Source organism: Gambusia affinis, linkage group LG02 (assembly GCF_019740435.1).
Source record: "Gambusia affinis linkage group LG02, SWU_Gaff_1.0, whole genome shotgun sequence".
Taxonomy (NCBI): Eukaryota; Metazoa; Chordata; class Actinopteri; order Cyprinodontiformes; family Poeciliidae; genus Gambusia; species Gambusia affinis.
The window spans coordinates 185,647-204,838 of NC_057869.1; the positions used below are offsets into that span (position 1 = coordinate 185,647).

At 52.0% G+C, this 19,192-nt stretch overlaps 1 protein-coding gene across 6 annotated transcripts in view; it reads right to left on the reverse strand.

Annotated features, from left to right (window-relative positions):
- Positions 1-19,192, reverse strand: part of vps13c (vacuolar protein sorting 13 homolog C) — a 57,520-nt gene that overhangs the window by 20,997 nt on the left and 17,331 nt on the right. For 3 of the 6 annotated variants that reach the window (XR_006369305.1, XM_044102619.1, XM_044102592.1), the window contains 35 exons: positions 18,896-19,010; positions 18,683-18,819; positions 18,418-18,544; positions 18,227-18,344; positions 18,032-18,164; positions 17,770-17,842; positions 17,602-17,696; positions 17,379-17,532; positions 16,685-16,761; positions 16,512-16,571; positions 16,285-16,435; positions 15,348-15,467; positions 15,170-15,273; positions 14,915-15,082; positions 13,878-13,913; positions 11,646-11,950; positions 10,027-10,174; positions 9,849-9,957; positions 8,856-8,983; positions 8,629-8,785; positions 8,458-8,537; positions 8,314-8,373; positions 7,918-8,074; positions 7,720-7,839; positions 7,548-7,651; positions 7,044-7,211; positions 6,657-6,955; positions 6,401-6,548; positions 6,015-6,150; positions 5,821-5,933; positions 5,583-5,752; positions 1,934-2,187; positions 1,466-1,692; positions 1,299-1,391; positions 24-257 (listed from right to left, as the gene is read on the reverse strand). Coding sequence is in view for 5 of the 6 variants with exons in the window: in XM_044102619.1 (XP_043958554.1) it covers positions 24-257; positions 1,299-1,391; positions 1,466-1,692; positions 1,934-2,187; positions 5,583-5,752; positions 5,821-5,933; positions 6,015-6,150; positions 6,401-6,548; positions 6,657-6,955; positions 7,044-7,211; positions 7,548-7,651; positions 7,720-7,839; positions 7,918-8,074; positions 8,314-8,373; positions 8,458-8,537; positions 8,629-8,785; positions 8,856-8,983; positions 9,849-9,957; positions 10,027-10,174; positions 11,646-11,950; positions 13,878-13,913; positions 14,915-15,082; positions 15,170-15,273; positions 15,348-15,467; positions 16,285-16,435; positions 16,512-16,571; positions 16,685-16,761; positions 17,379-17,532; positions 17,602-17,696; positions 17,770-17,842; positions 18,032-18,164; positions 18,227-18,344; positions 18,418-18,544; positions 18,683-18,819; positions 18,896-19,010 (4,878 nt within the window). In the remaining variant the exon portion in view is untranslated. The remainder of the gene's footprint in view (positions 1-23; positions 258-1,298; positions 1,392-1,465; positions 1,693-1,933; positions 2,188-5,582; positions 5,753-5,820; positions 5,934-6,014; positions 6,151-6,400; positions 6,549-6,656; positions 6,956-7,043; positions 7,212-7,547; positions 7,652-7,719; positions 7,840-7,917; positions 8,075-8,313; positions 8,374-8,457; positions 8,538-8,628; positions 8,786-8,855; positions 8,984-9,848; positions 9,958-10,026; positions 10,175-11,645; positions 11,951-13,877; positions 13,914-14,914; positions 15,083-15,169; positions 15,274-15,347; positions 15,468-16,284; positions 16,436-16,511; positions 16,572-16,684; positions 16,762-17,378; positions 17,533-17,601; positions 17,697-17,769; positions 17,843-18,031; positions 18,165-18,226; positions 18,345-18,417; positions 18,545-18,682; positions 18,820-18,895; positions 19,011-19,192) is intronic. The other 3 variants (XM_044102632.1, XM_044102610.1, XM_044102601.1) reach the window with 2 other exon arrangements.

Consider the following 19,192-nt stretch of genomic DNA (forward strand, 5'->3'; position numbering starts at 1 on the left):
CCAGAAAGTCCAGTGTGGTTTACCTTGACCTGCGCGGTGAAGGTTTCCCCATCGGTGCTGCCGTCAGACTCCCGGTAGCTCTCTGTGATCTCGGTGGCCTGGTCCACCCCCAGGAACCAGAAGTTGCAGTTGTAGATGTTCATGACAGACCACAGGTCGCTGACCTCCACCGGAGACGCTCGACCCGGTTCGGCCTGTGCCTTCGCCGTCATGCCGGCCGTTATCGTCATCACCGTGTTGAGGATGACCGGAGAGATCTGAGCAGAGCATGAGGCAACACTGAGCTGGATGACGGTTCAGCACTTCCTGTTTCACAGTCAGCACAACACAGATGAGTCAGTCGGCTCAGCTCGGACAGACTTGGACTAGACCACTGCAACACTTTGACCCCTCCCTGCTCAGCAAGTGACCCAATCAGGGATAAAAATCATTTTGACTTTTGGTCAAAATGTCTGATTAGATTAAAAAACATGAAAAATCTGTGAAGTGAGTTTTAATGTTTTGATGAAATCAGTGAGTGAGCCATCAGTTCAACTGGGACTTACCCTGACCCAGTTTTCTCACAGAATGTTCAAATGATGGTTCTGACCCGATTCTGACCCGGTTTAATCTCCGTTCTTGAGCTCAGCTTCAACTCCACACCTCCAGCTTCTCCTTCTGATTGGTGTTTCTGTCTCCCACTGATGGAGGACTTCCTGGTTTCTGCCCAATCAGAGCCCAGAGAGACACACCCACACACTCATTCACTTCCTGTACATTTGGTTCTGGATGACTCTGGAGAAACTGGACCTGAAGGTTCTGTTGAACTCATCAGAACTCCTGCAGAAACAGTCTAGATCATAACCTTTAGATGAGCCTCTGTTGCACCACCTGAACAGAATAACGAGGTCTCTAAGGTTCTGGAGAACTGATCTACACCTGGAGGAGGGAATTCAACCATTACATTCCAGTGTTTTGCAGGGTCAAGGGTTAGAGGTCAGGGGTTAGGGGTCAGCGTTAGGGTACGGTAGGGTGTGCTGTGGCACATCTAAAACATGCAGGACAGCAGCCCCACAGGACTGGAGCCTAAGCTGGTTTAGACGTTCTGATGACTTTTCCACACAAGTTATATTTCTGTCTGATGGGAAGAATGATGCTGTGGGCTCCTCAGAGAGGGAGGGCATCGCCATAGCAACCAGTGACCCAGCAGCTTCACTTTTTTCTTTTAAAAAGTTCAGCTAGAGAATAAACTGAAATAAAATAAATATTACAACTGAACCATCAGCAGAGACGTTTTCAGCTGAACTCCATGAACCAACCTTAACGATGACTTCCTCCACCGTCACCGAGCCGCTGGTTGGCCGGGTCCGACTGGTTCTGGTTTCCAATGTGACAGAACAGGGCTGCAGCACCTGGTACAATGAGTCACATCTGGATCAAAGGAACCGACCCCGCACCGGTTCTCATTCTGCAGATCAGGACTTACGGTGGTCACGGCTCTGTTCTCCTTGCTCTGAACGAACGGGCCGGCCAGAACCTTCAGCTCCCTCAGGTGGGCCCTCACGCTCTGTGATCCGTCCGCCTCCGCCAGCAGGTTGAAGTCGCCCTGAAACGAGGCGACGAGCGCCGGCGCGTCCGCCTTCATCAGGTCGGCCACAAACACCACCTCCGGGTCCACGACGACGGCCCGCAGCCGGGTCGTCAGCGCCGCGGCTGCAGAGACAGTCCAGGGTCAGGAGGGGCCACGCTGCTGCTTTCCCCTATGGGGAGCCCGACTCACTGAACTCGGCCTAAGAACCCTACGGGGCCCATAGGCCCAGAGGCCCGGGGGCCCAGCCAATGAACATCCAGGTTCATCAGGTGTTTTTCTCTACTGCTTTGTGACAACAGGAGTTCCCTCTCATTCTAAATGACTCAACCTAAGGCAGTCCTACTGGGTCCTATCAGGTCCTACCAGGTTTGGTTTCGCTCCGTGGTTCTGCGATCTGCTTCAGTGGCAGCTTGTTGCTTGGGGCAGCAGGGACGGCTGCAGGCAGACTCGGAGGCAGAGCCTGAAGGAAGAAATCTGCAACTGCCATGAGGAACTCCACGCTGGCACACAGATAGAGCTTCTGCAGGACGGCCACCAGGTCTCGTTCTACTTGACTCTGGCGCAGCGTCACGTCCACCATGGCCTGGGAGACGTCCTCGTCCCTCTGTCCCACCATCCTGCAAGGAGAGGCACCAGCAACAATGAGGTCCAGCTAAACATTCTTATTTCAGCCTCAAACTGTAATGTTGCTCCACTAAGTTGAGTTTTATGTTCTTCATTGTGGTTTATGATTATTTAGTCCATTCTGACTCTAAATATTAATGAGTGTCAGAATAAAAGTCAAAGCTTTTATATTCAAGGAGGCTCTGAGTTGGCAGCAAACCAATTTTAAGAAGCATCAAAGAGTATAAATACCATGCATTGTTTACTACACCGAGTGTTCAGTATTAGGGTTAGACCTGAAACTTCTGGAAGTTCTACATGAGGCTCAGTGACAGATAAGATGGACCTTTCAGAATCCAAGAATGCAGCAAAACTGCGGTTACTTTGCTCATTTAAGAAGAACTGCAAAAAATTTCAAAAAACAACAGTAAAGTGCAAAAACGCAACGCCGCTCTGTTTCTGCTATATTTGAAGACTGGTGGAACCGATATGAGTCTAGATGAGATTAAACACCCAAATAGCCGGAGCCTGCTGGGCCAGATCAGCGTTTGGACCGCAGACTGACGGAAACGACGGAGCTGGATGTTGGATCTGAGAGTCAATGCTGACAAATTAAACCCAAAGGAAACAGAAATCCTCTCCTTGTGCTGCCACCTTATGGTGGTGGGGGGGTTTGAGGGCCCCAATGATCCTGGGAGCTCTGCTGTCTGGGTCTTCATGCCCCTGGTAGGGTCACTAAGGCAGACAGGTCCAGGTGAGGGACCAGACAAGGTGCAGCCCGAAGACCCCAATGATGGACAAGAACTTTGGACTTGGTATTCCCTCGCCCGGACACAGGTCACCGGGGCCCCACTCTGGAGCCAGGCCTGGAAGGGGGCCACGTTGGCGAGCGCCTGGTGGTTCTTGTGTGATGGGTGGCGGCTGAGGGAGGGGGCCCTGGCGGTCCGATCCGCGGTTGCAGAAGCTCTTGGGACGTGGAATGTCACCTCTCTGGTGGGGAAGGAGCCGGAGCTAGTGTGTGAGAGGTCGAGAGGTTCCGGCTAGAAATAGTCGGTCTCACCTCGACGCATGGCTCTGGTTCTGGAACCAGTCTCCTTGAGAGGGGCTGGACATACTTCCACTCTGGAGTTGCCCAGGGTGAGAGGCATCGTGCAGGAGTGGGCATACTTGTTGCTCCCCATCTTGGCGCCTGTACGTTGGGGTTTACCCCAGTGAACGAGAGGGTAGCCTCCCTCCGCCTACGGGTGGGGGGACGGGTCCTGACTGTCGTTTGTGCTTACGGGCCGAACGACAGTTCAGGTTACCCACCCTTTTTGGAGTCCCTAGAGGGGGTACTGGAGAGTGCTCCACCTGGGGACTCCCTTGTTCTGCTGGGGGATTTCAACGCTCACGTGGGCAATGACAGTGAGGCCTGGAGGGGCGTGGTTGGGAGGAACGGCCCCCCTGGTCTGAACTCGAGTGGTGTTCTGTTGTTGGACTTCTGTTCCTGTCATGGATTGTCCATAACGAACACCATGTTCAAGCATAAGGGTGTCCATATGTGCACTTGGCACCAGGACACCCTAGGCCGCAGTTCGATGATCGACTTTGTCATCGTTTCATCGGATCTGCAGATCTACACTCGGGTGAAGAGAGGTGCGGAGCTGTCCACTGACCACTACCTGGTGGTGAGTTGGCTCCGCTGGTGGGGGAGGATGCCGGTCAGACCTGGCAGCCCAAACGTGTTGTGAGGGTCTGCTGGGAACGTCTGGCGGAATCCCCTGTGAGACGGAGCTTTAACTCCCATCTCCAGCAGAACTTCGAACACGTCCCGGGGGAGGTGGGGGACATGGAGTCTGAGTGGACCGTGCCTCCATTGTCAAGGCGACTCATCTGAGCTGTGGCCGCAAGGTTGTCAGTGTCTGTCATGGCGGCAACCCTCGAACCCGTTGGTGGACACCTTCGGTGAGGGAAGCCGTCAGGCTGAAGAAGGAGTCCTATCGGGCCTTTTTGGCCTGTGGGATTCCGGAAGCAGCTGATGGGTACCGGCGGGCGAAGCAGCATGCGGCTCGGGTGGTTGCTGAGGCAAAAACTCGGGTGTGGGAGGAGTTTGGAGAGGCCATGGAGAAACACTTCCGTACGGCTTCTAGGCGATTCTGGTCCACCATCCGGCGTCTCAGGAGGGGGAAGCAGTGCAGCACCAACACTGTTTACAGTGGGGATGGTGTGCTGCTGACCTCAACTCGGGATGTTGTGGGCCGGTGGGCAGAATACTTCGAAGACCTCCTCAATCCCACCAACATGCCTTCTATTGTGGAAGCTGAGCCTGGGGACTCTGGGTTGGGCTCTCCAATCTCTGGGGTCGAGGTCGCCGAGGTGGTCAAAAAGCTCCTCGGTGGCAGGGCCCCGGGGGGGATGAGATCCGCCTGGAGTTCCTCAAGGCTCTGGATGTTGTAGGGTTGTATTGGTTAAGGCGACTCTGCAATATCGCATGGACATCGGGGGCAGTTCTCCTGGATTGGCAGACTGGGGTGGTGGTCCCCCTGTTCAAAAAGGGGGACCGGAGGGTGTGCTCCAATTTCAGGGGGGTCACACTCTTAAGCCTCCCTGGCAAGGTCTATTCGGGGGTTCTGGGCCCGACCCGGATAAACGGAAGAAGATGGATGGATGGATGGAAACAGAAATCAAAATTAAAAGTGATCCCAGAATAGAGCTCGAGGACTTCCACCAGTAGAGGGTGATTCTCCAGACATTGGACCAGAACCAGTCCAGAGCAGAACCTCCAGTGGAGAGATGCAGACACCGAGGCCAGCCAGGTCCAATTCAACCGACAGTCCAGAACCAGCGGCCAGTCCGAGATGGATAAAGCTTTTCAGTTAGAAAGGACTACAACTGCACAAACACCACCTTTAAACGGACCTAAACCGCTAAAGGACGGTTGGGTCCAGCTTGTGGTCAAGTTCTGGTCGAAGCAACTCCTGAACCGAGTCTGATGGTGAAAATGCTTCACATGTCTGGAGAACTTTCCATGGACCAACCAGGTTTGGACTGACGGACATCTTGACCAGCGTCTTCCCAGAGAACCGGACCAAAGCTCAGAGTCCGGACTGGATTCAAACGCCCCAAACAGGAAGGCTTCAGTTTGACCTCCTTCTGACTTTATAGAGAAAATGGTTTCTCGACTCCTCAGCACCAAGCCAACAGAACCAATGGGCCCAACACAAAGTCAGTAGACGCTGCTGCCGGGTGAATCGGACCTGAAGCTTAAAAACATGTCAAGCTATCATGCTGAGGTCCAGAAGAACCAACAGAACCTCAGCACTGAATAAACACAACTTTCCTCCCAGACTAGGTCAGGAGAGGGTCTGGACCTCTGGTGACCCGGTTCTGTCTGGGGTCTCATTTGTTCAGACAGTCATGTGATCATTACCGTGACGTGACCCGGTTCACTCCAGCCCGCAGATCGTCCAGAGTGCACGCCGTCAGAACCGTATTCACCTCCACGCTGCCATTAGACCGGGCCCGTCCCGAAGCTGTCATCAGACGCAGAACCAGCTGGCCCAGTCTGAGGTTCTCTTGGTGGCTGAGGCCCGCAGGCTGCTGGGAACAGGTACAACAGAGAGATCAGCCAGACTGGAACGAGCCGGACCAGATCCAGCCTTACTCACCTGTTTCGGGTCATCGTGGTACAGAACCAGACCCAGAGACTGGACGGTGAAGGAAAACTTCAGCGTCTCCACGGCTTCATCCTCGTCCTGCTCTCCTCTCCCAGCTGGCTCACCTGGGCAGGTAGAACACAGGTCAACCCCACATGCAACCCACACTCACTGGCCCGGTTCAGGTTCTCCTGCGGTTCTCCGACCTGGGGGCGCCGCGACCACTGGAACCTGCAGACGGACCTCCTTTGGGGCGGCGCCGCCATCCGGACCACCGGCTTCTGCCAGGTTCTCCGTCAGGATCTGAAGCGTGACCCTGAGGTCGTCCTGACTGAGCTCCAGCTGCACACACAGATACCGGGTCAGAACCAGGAGCAGAACCTAGGCCTCTTCTCACCCGCAGAGCTAGCCTGGAGTAGTTAGCCTGCTAGCCTTCAGGAGAGGGTGAGGGGGAACCAGAACGAACAGAACCAGACCCACATATCAGCAGAAACACCTGATGCTGTGAAGCACGGTGGTGGAGGAGTGATGATGTGGGTCTGTCTGGGAGGCAACCCTGACCTCAACTCTGACCTCGAGCTTGTCCCCATACCTCCATGGGCTTCAGGTCTCCGTCCAGCTCCACGGCGGCCATCTTGTGGTACCAGGACGCCGCCAGGTTCCTCCTGATGCTGAGCTGCAGGTTGACCGGCTTCAGCAGCTCGACGCTCGGCTTCTCGGACCCGGAGCCCAACCAGGTTCTGGAGGACAGCGGGACAACATGGGTCAAGTGCTTTCCACTGCCAAGACGAGCTCTTTAGGCCTCTCGCAGGCGGAGACCCGGTCCAGTCGGACTCGGCTCGGCTCACCTGGACAGTTGTAGCTCAGACAGCTGCACGGTCATGTTGTCGACGACAGCAGGCAGGGGGCGCTCTCCCGCCGGCAGCACAGAGAAACTGTTCCCCACCGTAATGAGACCCAGGTCCATCACAAGTGCATTATGGGAAGTGGAGGACTGGGGGATGATGATGAGGGGAGCCTTCACCCGGACGTCCAAGGACAGACGGAACGTCCTCTGGGCCAAGACGCTGGACGCAGCTTTCTCTGCAGCCTGCGCAGTCGCCGAACTCAGCGCCTCTTTTGCTACCTGGAAGTTGTTGCTAAAGTTCTGAGGAAAAAAAGACAAAAAGCTTAGAAAATGAAGCTAACCGGTCTAAGAGAAAACAGGAGGACGTCCTTCTGTCCTCCAGACTCACCAGCAGAGACATGATGAACCTGTGCAGGTAGACCACCCGGACGCACCCCACCCTCAGGTTCACCTGGCCGTCTGTCTTAGAGGTGTCGGCGTAGCCGGCGCCCTCGGTGGCGTTGGGAGTCAGACTCATGCTGAAGCTGAACACCTCGTCTCCCATGATGGAGACGGCCTGCAGGACAGGGAGGAGCACAGAGACATCAGGGGACATCAGGGGATATCAGGGGACGCCTGGAGGCCGTCCTGCTGTAACCAACATGGCTGCTGAGGTGGAGATAAAACATGATGAAATTCAGGAAATGACTGTTCTGCCTACAGAGACAGAGGCTCTGCAGCCAGATGGGGTTCTGCTTTCTGACTCTTCAAGATAAAAATGGATGCATGCCACACTTGTCAGATTGTTATTGGCAACTTCTTGGTATTTTGTGGTCATAGCAGGAGAGGACAGTCTGTGGAGTGAGTCTGGATATTGTTTCATTCCCTGCAGACTGAGGCGACCCGCTCTCACCTCCTTGTGGACGGACCTGGGATCTACGTCCAGGACGACGACGTCCAGTAGCCGGGCCGACATCTGGGTCTGATTGCCCCGCCTCAGCAGCGAACTGTCCAACCCTGAGGACGAAATCACAGGTCAGAGGATTTGCCTGATACAGCTGTAGTGTCAGGCTAACAGCCCTCACCTGTGATTCTGATGTCAGCCATGTTGGAAGTCTGGTCACACACCAGGATGTTGAAGGCTCCCAGCGTCATTGTCGCCTTCAGGTCCACCACCTCCGGGTCTGCAGGCGGGACCAGGACACCTGTAGGACACGTCGCGGCCTCGGATTAGCTTTGAGTGTGCCGTGGGTTCAACTCAGGCTGCATGGACAGATACTCACCGGACCTGGAAGTCGCCATCTTGTCTTCCGTCTTCAGCCGGACGTCCTTCTCTGCAGGCGTCATGCTGCTGGACGACGACAGAGACATGGACAGGAAGTTGGCGGCGGACAGGAGCGCCTGGGTGTGGAGCAGGACGTCCAGAGACGAGAACATCACCTGAGGACAAACCAAGACAAACCCTGAAGTCCTCTGAGGAACTCAGAGCAGAAGACATGAAGACCTAAGGAACTCTGTAAAGCATTGAGCCAGAAGGACGATGCTTTTGAGACTTTACATTGATGACAGATGGACGGATGGCTGGACAGACTGTCTGTCCAGCAGAATTTGGTCTAAAGTTCATTAAATCCGACACTTGGAGGGATCATGAACGTCTCGTCAACCGGGGTCGGACTCACCTGGATCATTTGCTCCGTGTTCTTGTAGACGGAGCAGAACTCTGGTCCGGTGCGGTCTGCCTGCAGATACATGGAGCAGAAAGACTCAGACCAGAACCAGAACAGAATCAGAACCAGTCCATCAGGATCGTCTGGTTCTTCTACCTTGCAGAACTCCACCTTGAGCAGCTCGGCGCCGGACTCAACCGAGGAGCTGATGAGACACAGCGGGTTGCCGCCAGTATCTGGAACCAGGGAGAACAACAGAGACCTGAAGCATGACCGGGTTCTACTGGGAAGGTACCAGTAGACCCCAGGGACCAGTTCCAGTCTGACCTTTGAACTCTAGGCTCTTCATGGAAACCTGTCTAATGTAGGTGGTGGCACACAGGTCGAACCTGCGGACCTTGGTGTGGATTCCCAGCTGGTCGAGTTGGAACACCAGGAACGGCGCCTCCCGCTGGTCAGAGCGCTTCTTGAGGGACAGCAACACCTGCAACAGGAAGCGGAAAGGTGGAGCAGCGACCAGGAGCAGGTGACCTCTGACCTGGTCAATCCTTCACCTCTTTGACTTCAAAGTCGACCAGAACTTTGATGACGTCATCTGCAGGCGGTCCTTCACCGGCGGAGGCCGTCTGACCATCAGACCGTCGCGGCTCCGCCTCTGGCTGCCCACTAAGCTCCGCCTTCCCTGTGGAGGTAAACTCAGGTTTAGGTCTTCAAGTAATCTTAACTAATCTGGAGCGCAAGACTGAACCATTTCCTCCAGGAGAATTCCTGGTGTTCCCCTAAACTGCAGCTCCCCCTTCAGGCGTAGAGAGAGGCAGAGTTTCATCGGACTGCTTCACTTTGTAGCCAACATTTCCAGGTTGTGTTCTTCAGGCCCGAACTGAGCAACAATACGGAGCTACTCCTCTCAGTCGCCTCCACTTTAGGACAGCAACTGTTCTCCAATATTTCCGTGGGTTGAGAACCTCTGAGCTCTAGATCAGTGGTCCCCATTACCGCGGACCGGTCAAGGCTCGACAATTTTACTGCGGCCGGCAGGGAGAAGAGCGGGGCTTCTGCATGTTGGTGTGCTGCTCAAGCCTAGTTCACATGTCACCAATTTCAATTCTTTGCCCCAGAGATCAATTACTGACCTATTTTACTCTATCAAGGATCCTAGGTCTCTGGAAACAGGCCCAAAGCATCACAGATCCTCCACCGTACTTCAGAGTGACCCAGCTGGGGGGTTGGATTCTGAAGAACTCAGTCTTGGTCTCATCAGACCAAAGTTCTGGTCCAGTTCAAGTCCCCGTAGAGTTGATGTTTATGGTGGTAAGTGGAGATGTTGACCATACTCCTCACTGAGTGCTAGGAGATGGACCTGGGTTCTGGTTCGGCCTAGTTGGCTTAGGTCCAGCTGGGTTAAAACATTTAGTTACTGCCCTGGATGCAGATCTGGAGCCATTTTCAACTGGGACGTCTTCTTGTCTTTCCCATTTTGAAGAGTGGGTCAGGGGTCGGAGGTCGACCTGCTCAGAGAAAGGTGAGCCTCCTAGAGCCGAACGTACCTTCGGTTGCTGCTGACCTGACGTCGGCGCCGGAGTCTTTACTTCCCTCTCCGATGTTCTCCACTAGAATCTTCATCAGCACGCCCAGCTCCTCTTCCCCCAGACTCACCTGCAGGTCCAGGTGGACAGGTCAGCATCTTAACGAGGACGAAGTCCTGATTGGTGCACAGAGACTCACTCTGAGGGAGCGCAGGACGCCCTGAACCTGGACGGCAGGGATCTTGGTCAGCCAGGAAGCAGCCAGGTTTCTGGTGACCATCAGCTCCACGTTGATCGGCTGAAGGATCTCGATGTCTTTGGGAGGAAAGTCGAGCTCCGGCGTTTTCCTGTAACCACAGGAACATCAAATCAAATTCGCTTCTTCCAGGAGGCAGAACCAGAACCTTCCCTTTTTCAGCTTCATTACAGACTCAACTTAACTCCGATAGTTTGAAATATCTCAGGTTGCTACTTCCCAAAGTTGCTGCACTACAGAGAAGAAAACATTGGTCTCTGCAAGTCATAAACATTCAGGAGAAGCTGACCCTGGAGCAACACCACACACCAAATCATGAAAGCTTCATTCTGGTTTGGAGAAGCTGCTGACTGCTTGGCATCTGGCCCTTTAATTTAGAGGCAACCAAACCCCTTCGTTCTTCCACTCAACTTTTCCTGATCGATTGAGTCAAAGACTGAAAGCAGTCCTGATGCAGAACTTTGCATTCACCAAACACTGCGACTCTTCCAAATAGGGCAACCACGTCAACAAGGGCATCTATGTCAACTAGAGCAACCTGGGCAACTAGGGGAACAAGGCTGTCAATACACTAATTTGCAAAGTTGTCCAATTTCCATCAGCTGCAGAAATACAGCAAAGACAAAGACTGTCTGCTCTGCAGTGAACATGTTCATGAGATTAAAGACTTGTCCAGAGTCACTCACCTCTGAATGTAGAGAAGTGCTTTTTATGAAGTCAGAGTTTCTTCACATCCTGAGTTTTACCTGCAGTCCTTGAGCCCAACCATATAGCTAACTGGCCGTTTAGCTCCTAGCGGCTAACTGACTGTTTAGCTCCTAGCGGCTAACTGACCTTTTAGCTCCTAGCCGCTAACTGAGCGTTTAGCTCCTAGCCGCTAACTGAGCGTTTAGCGCCGAGCCGCTAACTGAGCGTTTAGCTCCTAGCAGCTAACTGACCGTGTAGCTCCTAGCGGCTAACTGACCGTGTAGCTCCTAGCGGCTAACTGACCGTTTAGCTCCTAGCGGCTAACTGACCGTTTAGCTCCTAGAGGCTAACTGACCGTTTAGCTCCTAGCGGCTAACTGACCTTTTAGCTCCTAGCCGCTAACTAAGCGTTTAGCTCCTAGCCGCTAACTGAGCGTTTAGCTCCGAGCCGCTAACTGAGCGTTTAGCTCCGAGCCGCTAACTGAGCGTTTAGCTCCTAGCGGCTAACTGGCCGTTTAGCTCCTAGAGGCTAACTGAGCGTTTAGCTCCTAGCGGCTAACTGACCGTTTAGCTCCTAGAGGCTAACTGACCGTTTAGCTCCTAGCGGCTAACTGACCTTTTAGCTCCTAGCCGCTAACTAAGCGTTTAGCTCCTAGCCGCTAACTGAGCGTTTAGCTCCGAGCCGCTAACTGAGCGTTTAGCTCCGAGCCGCTAACTGAGCGTTTAGCTCCTAGCGGCTAACTGGCCGTTTAGCTCCTAGAGGCTAACTGAGCGTTTAGCTCCTAGTCTGCAACAATTGAAGGTTTCAGACAATAAGGTTCCTGAATAGTTTTCTGCATGTTTCTTGTTAAACTTTCTTGCAGATTGGATTGATACCTGCAGAGTTTCAGCTGCGTCAGCTTTATGTCCATCTTCTCCACCACAGCCTGCAGAGGTAACCCTTCACCTGGCCGCAGATCAAAGCTGTTTTCCACTGTGATCAGCCCCAGATCCACCACCAGGGCATTCTGGGAGGTGGAGGACTGAGGGACAATGATGAGGGGAGCCTTCAGCCTGATGTCGGTGGACAGACGGAAACTCTTCTGAGCGAAGTCTCGAACGCTGGATGCAGCTTTCTCTGCGGCCTGAGAAGTGGCGGCACTCAGAGCCTCTTTGGCCGTCTGAAAGTTGTCAATGAACATCTGGAACACAGACAGCGCAGCGTGAGGCTTTGTGTTTGGCCGAGGTGTTCACTGCATGTATGGAGTTTTCAGGTTGGTTCTGTTTTATAAATATGATGACAACAATATGAACCTTCTGAAAACAGCTTTCAAACATTGGCTTTAAATTTCAGAAGACACAATAAAAAGTCACCGAGCTACAAAATGCTAAAACTGAATGTTGGCTTTGCAATTAAAGCTGTTTGAAGGTTCATAAAGGAAGTTCCACATTTAAGAAACAGGTGAGGAACAAATTCAGGTCCGGAAGTGAGGTCATTCAGGCAGTGGTCATGTGACAGAGGGGGAATGGCAGTGAACAGGCGAGGTTAATGATGGCATTTGAGTGAGTTACATGGCACACGTAGGGAAAAGAGGCCTTGGTGTAGTCAGGCATGAAAAACATTCATTTAGAGCTCCATCTGTTCCTACTGCGCTCACTAGAGATTCCAGTCTGAACAACTCGGGGTCCAATGGGTCTGGAGGCACCAGGACCAATGGAGGCACACTTCAGGGTTAAACAAAGACGACTCTAAACTCCGCTCAATAAATCGACCCGAGCACTAGATCTGACAGAAAAGTAGAACATCTAGACTTGTTTGAGTCTCCTTTGCCCAACCGATTCCAGTTTAAGTTAAGACTTCCTCAAGCATCAAAGGTACTGGTGGAGAACCAGTAAGGTTCAGTGCTTGGCCTGCTTTCACTAGTAAACATATGGGATTGTCCGATGTATCCATCCAGAAATCCTAATGAATCCGATCCATTGGGTTGGCTACAGTCTTAAAACCAGGAAGACTCTAAACTTTGTTGTTTTTGGACCAGAACCTTTGAAAAAGAACCTGTTTAGTCAATCACTGATTTGGATGGGAATAAATTGGCCTCTCATGATAAAGTAAAGAACCTCTGTACTATTTTTGACCAGGATGTCATTTAGATCCCATATTAACAAGTTTCTAGTGATTTCTTTTTGTATCTCTGAAATATTACAAACATATTATTCATCTCTTCTGTCAGGGCTGCACAAAGAGCAGCTAAGGGCTGATCCAAAATGCTGCAGCTAACGTTCTGACGGAAATGAAGAAGACTGATCATAACTCTACTATTTTACCTTCCCTCTATTGGCTTCCTGTTAATCCAGATTATAATCTCAAATTCTCACATATAAAGTCACTAATAATCAGCTCCATCAGAGATCCAACTGGTCCAGATGTTCTTACCAGAACCCCTCAGCACCAGCCTGCTGGTTCCTAGAGGTTCGAGGTGTAGAATGGGAGGCAGATGCTTTAGACTCGGTTTATGGAGGCGACACCCTGGATACTTTCTAGACTAGGATTAAAACCTTCCTGTCTCATGAAGCTGATGGACTGGCTGAGGTTTTCCTGATCTGTCTCTGCTGCTGGGGACAAACTGACCACTGACCACTCACTCTGCTACTTTTTCCTACTGCTCCCCAGTTATCTGCATTTACTGTTGGAATTAACTTCCTGTTCTGACCAAATCAGAACCAAACGGCCGGGTTTGTCTAACAGCAGGTTCAGGATTGTTCAAATCTCCCACCAGTTTTAGGAGTTATTGGATCTAACTGGCTCCACCTCCTGACCTTCAGAAAGAAACAGCAGATTGGAGTCAGATCCCTTATCAGAACCTTAAGACAGAACTTCTGCTTTAGTCGTGTTACGAGCTGCAGGTGTTCATGATGACAAAAGCCTGGGTGGTGCAACGTTTGCACCCCCACCTGCACGCAGCTTGATTAGATGCTTCCAGTTTGCTAATGTTGGTTAACTTGAGTTCAGGACGGGGTAAACCAGGTCACAGGGACCTTAAACCAGATGAGTTTAGTGGAGAGCTGACAGTGCAAGGGGGTAAAGCAGGAGGTTTGATGCAGTTCAGAGCTGCATGCTGGATGCTGTACCTCATCAGCTGACGGGTACTGAAAGCTAAAGGAACCCTGTAAGGACAAAACACACCAACAAGACAGAAGACATTAGAGACAACAACAGGTGAGGAGAACATGCAACAGAGAACAGACACAAAACATTCAGGCTTTAACCTGCAGCTGCATCTAAATCTGAAAGGTGGCTGCAGGCTGCATTCATCGCTTCCTTCAGCTCAGGAAGTGACATCACCGTTACTACTGCTTCCTGTTGCCTGTTCCTAGCCCACACACAAGGAATATTTCTAAAACTGCAGTGAAGTTTTTTGATGCGTCTCTAGAAGACCAAACCTGCTGAAGTTGCAACAAAATACCAGAACCGACTCCAAATGACCTCAGATGACCCCAAACTGACTCCTCATTTGAAAAAGTAAGTTCAGTAACTGAGAATGTTGAGAACCATTTGCTGCTAGAAGACCAGAATCATTTTCCACATTTTCATTGATTGATTGATTGATTGATTGATTGCTTTTCAGAGAGAGAGGCTGCTGATGATCCCAAGAGACAAACACGGAGCTGCTTGGACAAGATATTTAGAGGAAGCTAAGTGAGGCTTTTAAATCTTAAGCATGGTAGTGGCAGCATCAGGCTGTGTGGCTGCATTGCACAACCTGGATGAAGTAAATCTGAACCACCTGCAGGTTCCAGCAGACAGTCCAGCAAACATCTCAGCTAGCTTTAATGGCAGAATCAGGCCCTAACCTTTGACCTCAACTCGGTCAGAAATGCATGAACTATGATTAGAAGCTGGTGTTACTGGAAACCATCCAGTTTACGTGAACTTTCCCAGTTCCGAGGCCCGATTATTCACTAACATCTCAACTGATGACGTTTAAACCGAACGAAGCAACACGGTGACAGGTTGACTGGCTGCGTTGCCATGGGAACAGGTCTAGGTTAAATCCTGCTGATCATTTTTCATCAAGTCCAACAGTCTGAGCAGAACCGGCCCGGTTTACACACTGAACCTGAAGGAGTGAGAGTGTGTGTGAGTGTGTGTTGCTGCGGCTGCTGACCAGCAGAGACATGAAGAACTTGTGCAGGTAGACGATCTGGATGCAGCCCAGACTCAAGGTGACCTTTCCGTCCACCTTTGACATGTCCCTGTACCCGTCCCCTTGCGTCGCCCCCGGAAACAAGGACAGCTTGAAGCTGAACACCTCCTCGCCTACGATGGACACGGCCTGTGGGATGGAAGAAGGTTACATCACTTCCTGTTCCTGCTCACTGCAGCCTCAGCAGACGGCGTCCTGTCCCCGTGTCTCGCTGACCTTCTTGTGGATGGTCTTGGGGTTGGCGTCCGTCACCACGATGTCTCTGAGGCGGGCGAACACTTCTGTCTCCTTCGCCTGCACAAACACCGAGGCGTCGACGCCTGAGAGGAGGCAACACGGCTTAGGTTAGGTCGGTCCTCCGACAGGAAGACAGCTGACAGGAAGTGATTCATACCCTGGACTCTGATGTCAGCGATGCTGCAACGGTCATCGCACACCTCAACATGGAAGCAGCCCAACATGGCGAAGAGCCTGAAGCTGAAGATGCCGCCGCCATCTTTACTGCCTTTAGACTCTGCAGAGCAGCACACACACACACACACACACACACACACACACACACACACACACACACACAGATATTTAGTGGAAGGAGAAAAAAAGCAGCAGTGGGAAAACTGAGGATCAGTGCTGAACAAAGTTTTATTCCCAGTAATTTGTGGAAAAGATTAATTATAATGATTTTCTGGGTGATGAAAAGATTTGGGATTAAAAAGGGAAATTTTATGATTTTAGTGCCAATTTATAGAGAAATCCAGTAAATATGTTACATTCAGCTGGTACAGAAACACTATACATACTAAAGATGACAGCAGCAGGTTGATTTCATTTAGTGCTTTGAAATTGGGCCTCTGTCTCTTTAAGAAGCTGCTGCTCTTTCTGAAGCTCCGCCTCCGGGAAGGCATCCCAACATGTCTCTTCTATTAACCCTTTAACGTTCTCGCTCTGAGCAGCAGCTCCTCTAATGAGCTCAGCAGCTGTTTGCTAATTGCTGCTTGCTAGTCTGAAGGAGCTGAGTGGGGGAGGAGCTGCACCTCGAAGGCGGGGCGAGGTCCACCCAGGCGTTTTACCTCGGGTGGTGGAGGTCATTTTCCCTCAGACATCCATTTTACTTTTGCTGCATGTCAGGAGCAGCTACCTGGACCTCTGCAACACGGAGTGCGGCAGAGGAATAATGTTCATATAACAAATTAAACCATTATTTTCAACCTGCCCGAATAGTTGAGGGTTTACCTGTGGGTGAAATGAACCTTTTTATGAGTTTAATAGTAAAATAAACTGGTTGATGATATTAGAGTTTACTGAGAGCCATCTGTGGGATCCAGACTCACCTGTCCGACTCTGCTGTGTCTTCTGGACCTGCTTCTCAGTGTCCTGGTCCCGCGTGGCACTGAGCCGCGGTGGCACAGCGCTGTTCAGGTAGCTAATGGTCGCGAGCAGAGCTTTGGTGTGAAGCAGGAAGTCCAGAGAGGAAACTTCCACCTGGAACAGCAGAACCACCTGTAACACCTGGATACCGACCGGTACCTGCCTGGAATCCGTGAAGCATTAAACCCACCTTCAGCGTCTGCTCCGTGTTGCTGAACAGAGTCTGGAAACTGGGACCGTTGGGGTCGGCCTGCAGCGACACAGAGCAGTCAGAACCTCCCACTTAGCTGTTAGCCCCCCAACAGCCCTTCGCTCCTCCCCCACTAAATCACCCCAAGCACACCTGAGGGTTGGTCAGCTCACCTTGATGAACTCCACCTTCAGCAGGTTGGAGTCCTGCTGCTGGGAGGAGCTGATGAGGTGGAGAGGAGTGCTGCCCCCTGAAAGGTCAAACAACAAACGCACCAGATTCAACCAACGCTGAGACAGTGAGCCGCCAGAGCCAAAGGTCCGGTTCTGGACCCGGACTCTTCTGGGGCAGCAGGCGATGAAGACTCCAAGCTGAGGAAGGTCAGCAGCTCCAGACATTCAGGCCACACGGATGTGGGGGCGTGGCCAACACAATCAGGACTTTAACTGAGCCATAGAGGGTGAGGTCAAAGGTCACACCCAGGTGTGTCAGATAACAGCTGGCTTTAGTGTTGGGAGAAGAATCTTTCCGTCCAACAGGACCCAGAGCAGAACCGGGTCAGAACCTTCGGAACAAACAGCTTCATGATGTTTAGAGAACCATACACAGTCGTCTTGTTCCGAACCGGCCGCAGAAACAATCGGGTCGGCCAAAACCAAGCCAAGATCTCGTCTTTGTTCCAACTCTGCATCATCAAACTGAGAGGAACTTTATTTTCCCTGCTTTGATATTTTGGCTCCAACTTCAGGGCAAAAAGTTTTATTCAATGTCGCAAAAAAAAATCGGAACTTTTGTTGAACTTAGTCAGTCAGAACCAGTCAGAACCAGTCAGAACCTGCCACGTCTGCAGTGAGCAGCTCAGCTCACCTGGAACATCACGGTAGTCAACGGCAACGCGCCGCAGGTACGCCGTGACTCTCTGATCGAAGCGTCGCATTTTCCCCTCGGCTCCAAGTTGGGAGACGTTGAAGGACAGAACCGTCTTCTCCTGGTCCTCCTGCCGGGTCAGCTCCAGCAGAACCTGAAGACACAAGGTCAGAGGTCACCCCATCAGCCACCTCAGCCCAACCACCCAGCAGCACCAGCTGACCTCTCTGAGCTCGAACTTGAAGAGAACGTTGATGAGTTCCTCCTCAGCCGACCGCTGGAGATCCGTCAGCTTCTCACCGCCGTCTTCTTCAGAGTCTGGAGGACGGACGGACAGATGGTGAGACAGCGTCCTGTCCAGGCTCAGGGTCGGAGCGAAGCAGCAGCTCACCCGTCTCGAAGGCGTCCAGGAAGGCGGGGCCAAGACTCTGAGCCAGAGGACGTGTCGTCGCCAACGGCAACACCTGAGATATCTCAATCAGAAGCTACTTTAGATATTTGTTCAATTTTGAGTCACATAAATGAACAGTTATTCCTGTTTCCCTGAATGTTTTTTCTCATCTAAACTCTTTCTTCTCCTCCAGTTTTCATGTTAATTATTTTAGAAATCACAGAGAATGTGGGGGTTCAGGGATTGGACTAGGACAGCTGACCTTCTCAGTGGGGGTGGAAGGAGCAGAGCCGGCCGTGGGCAGTGGGACGCTCTCCACCAGATCCACGACGTTCTGGATCTTCTGGTCTGAGATTCTGACATGCATGAGCGGCAGCTCGCCAGACACCTTGAACCTGCACACAGGAAGCGGCTTCAGCATCGGAACCGGGCAGCGAGGCGGGGTCGGGGGTCATACCTGGGCATGCGGACGTCCTTTTCCACCATGCACTTGGCCAGGTGCAGCGTGAGGTCCACGGGCCGCAGGACGTGCTGCGCCGAGGAACTCTGCAGCCGCGCCGTCTTCCAGGCCTCTCCTGAAAGTGGTTTGCTGCCTCAGATCATCTGCATCAACTGAATCTGAAGCTGACCTGCTGTTTGACCTCTGACCTGACTTGCTGTAGAGCAGCTGGACCTTCCTCAGCCCCACGTCGTACCGCTCATAGGCTCGGTCCATGATCTCCTCCAGAGACGAGGATGACGATGAACTCCGACTGCCCTGGTCCACGCTGTACAGCTGCAACACAACCCGGGTTCCCTCAGCAAGAATGGAGCGTTTGGTTTGGACCAAACAGCCCAGAACTCTGACTAAAGACGTTTAAAACTCAGGACACATGGAGACATTTCAACAAATTCAGAGGCAAACGAAGCTGACCTGGAAGCTACCAAAGTCCACGATCAGCAGGTCTGACTCGCTGCTGTAAAAGCCGGACTTTGGTACGATCAGGTACGACGGCTTCAGGTCGATCTTCAGATCCAAGACCTTCCGGGTTTCAATGATGTGAGACAAACCTGCAAAGACCAGAACCAAGCTCAGACTGACTGTGGGCCCAGCTGCTCTGATCCAGCGTCTTGGTGCCGGTCCCACCTGCAGCCGTCCTTTCTTTGATCTCCTCCAGTTTGGACAGCGTGGCCGATGTCAGGACCTCCAGGTCCACGCCTTTCCCCGTCTTGAAGAAGTCCACCATACTGTTGACAGTCACCTGGAGGATGTAGTGGGACGTTTGAAGGTTCCCGTGATTTTGAGGAAAACAATGCATAACAGTATAATGTATGTTTCTCTGGCCTTTGTATTACAATAAAGTTTTTAAATTGTTTCTTTGCTTGCACCTCGTGACGTCCTTGAATGTTCAATTTCCCTTATAAAAGAAGATGCGTATGTTTG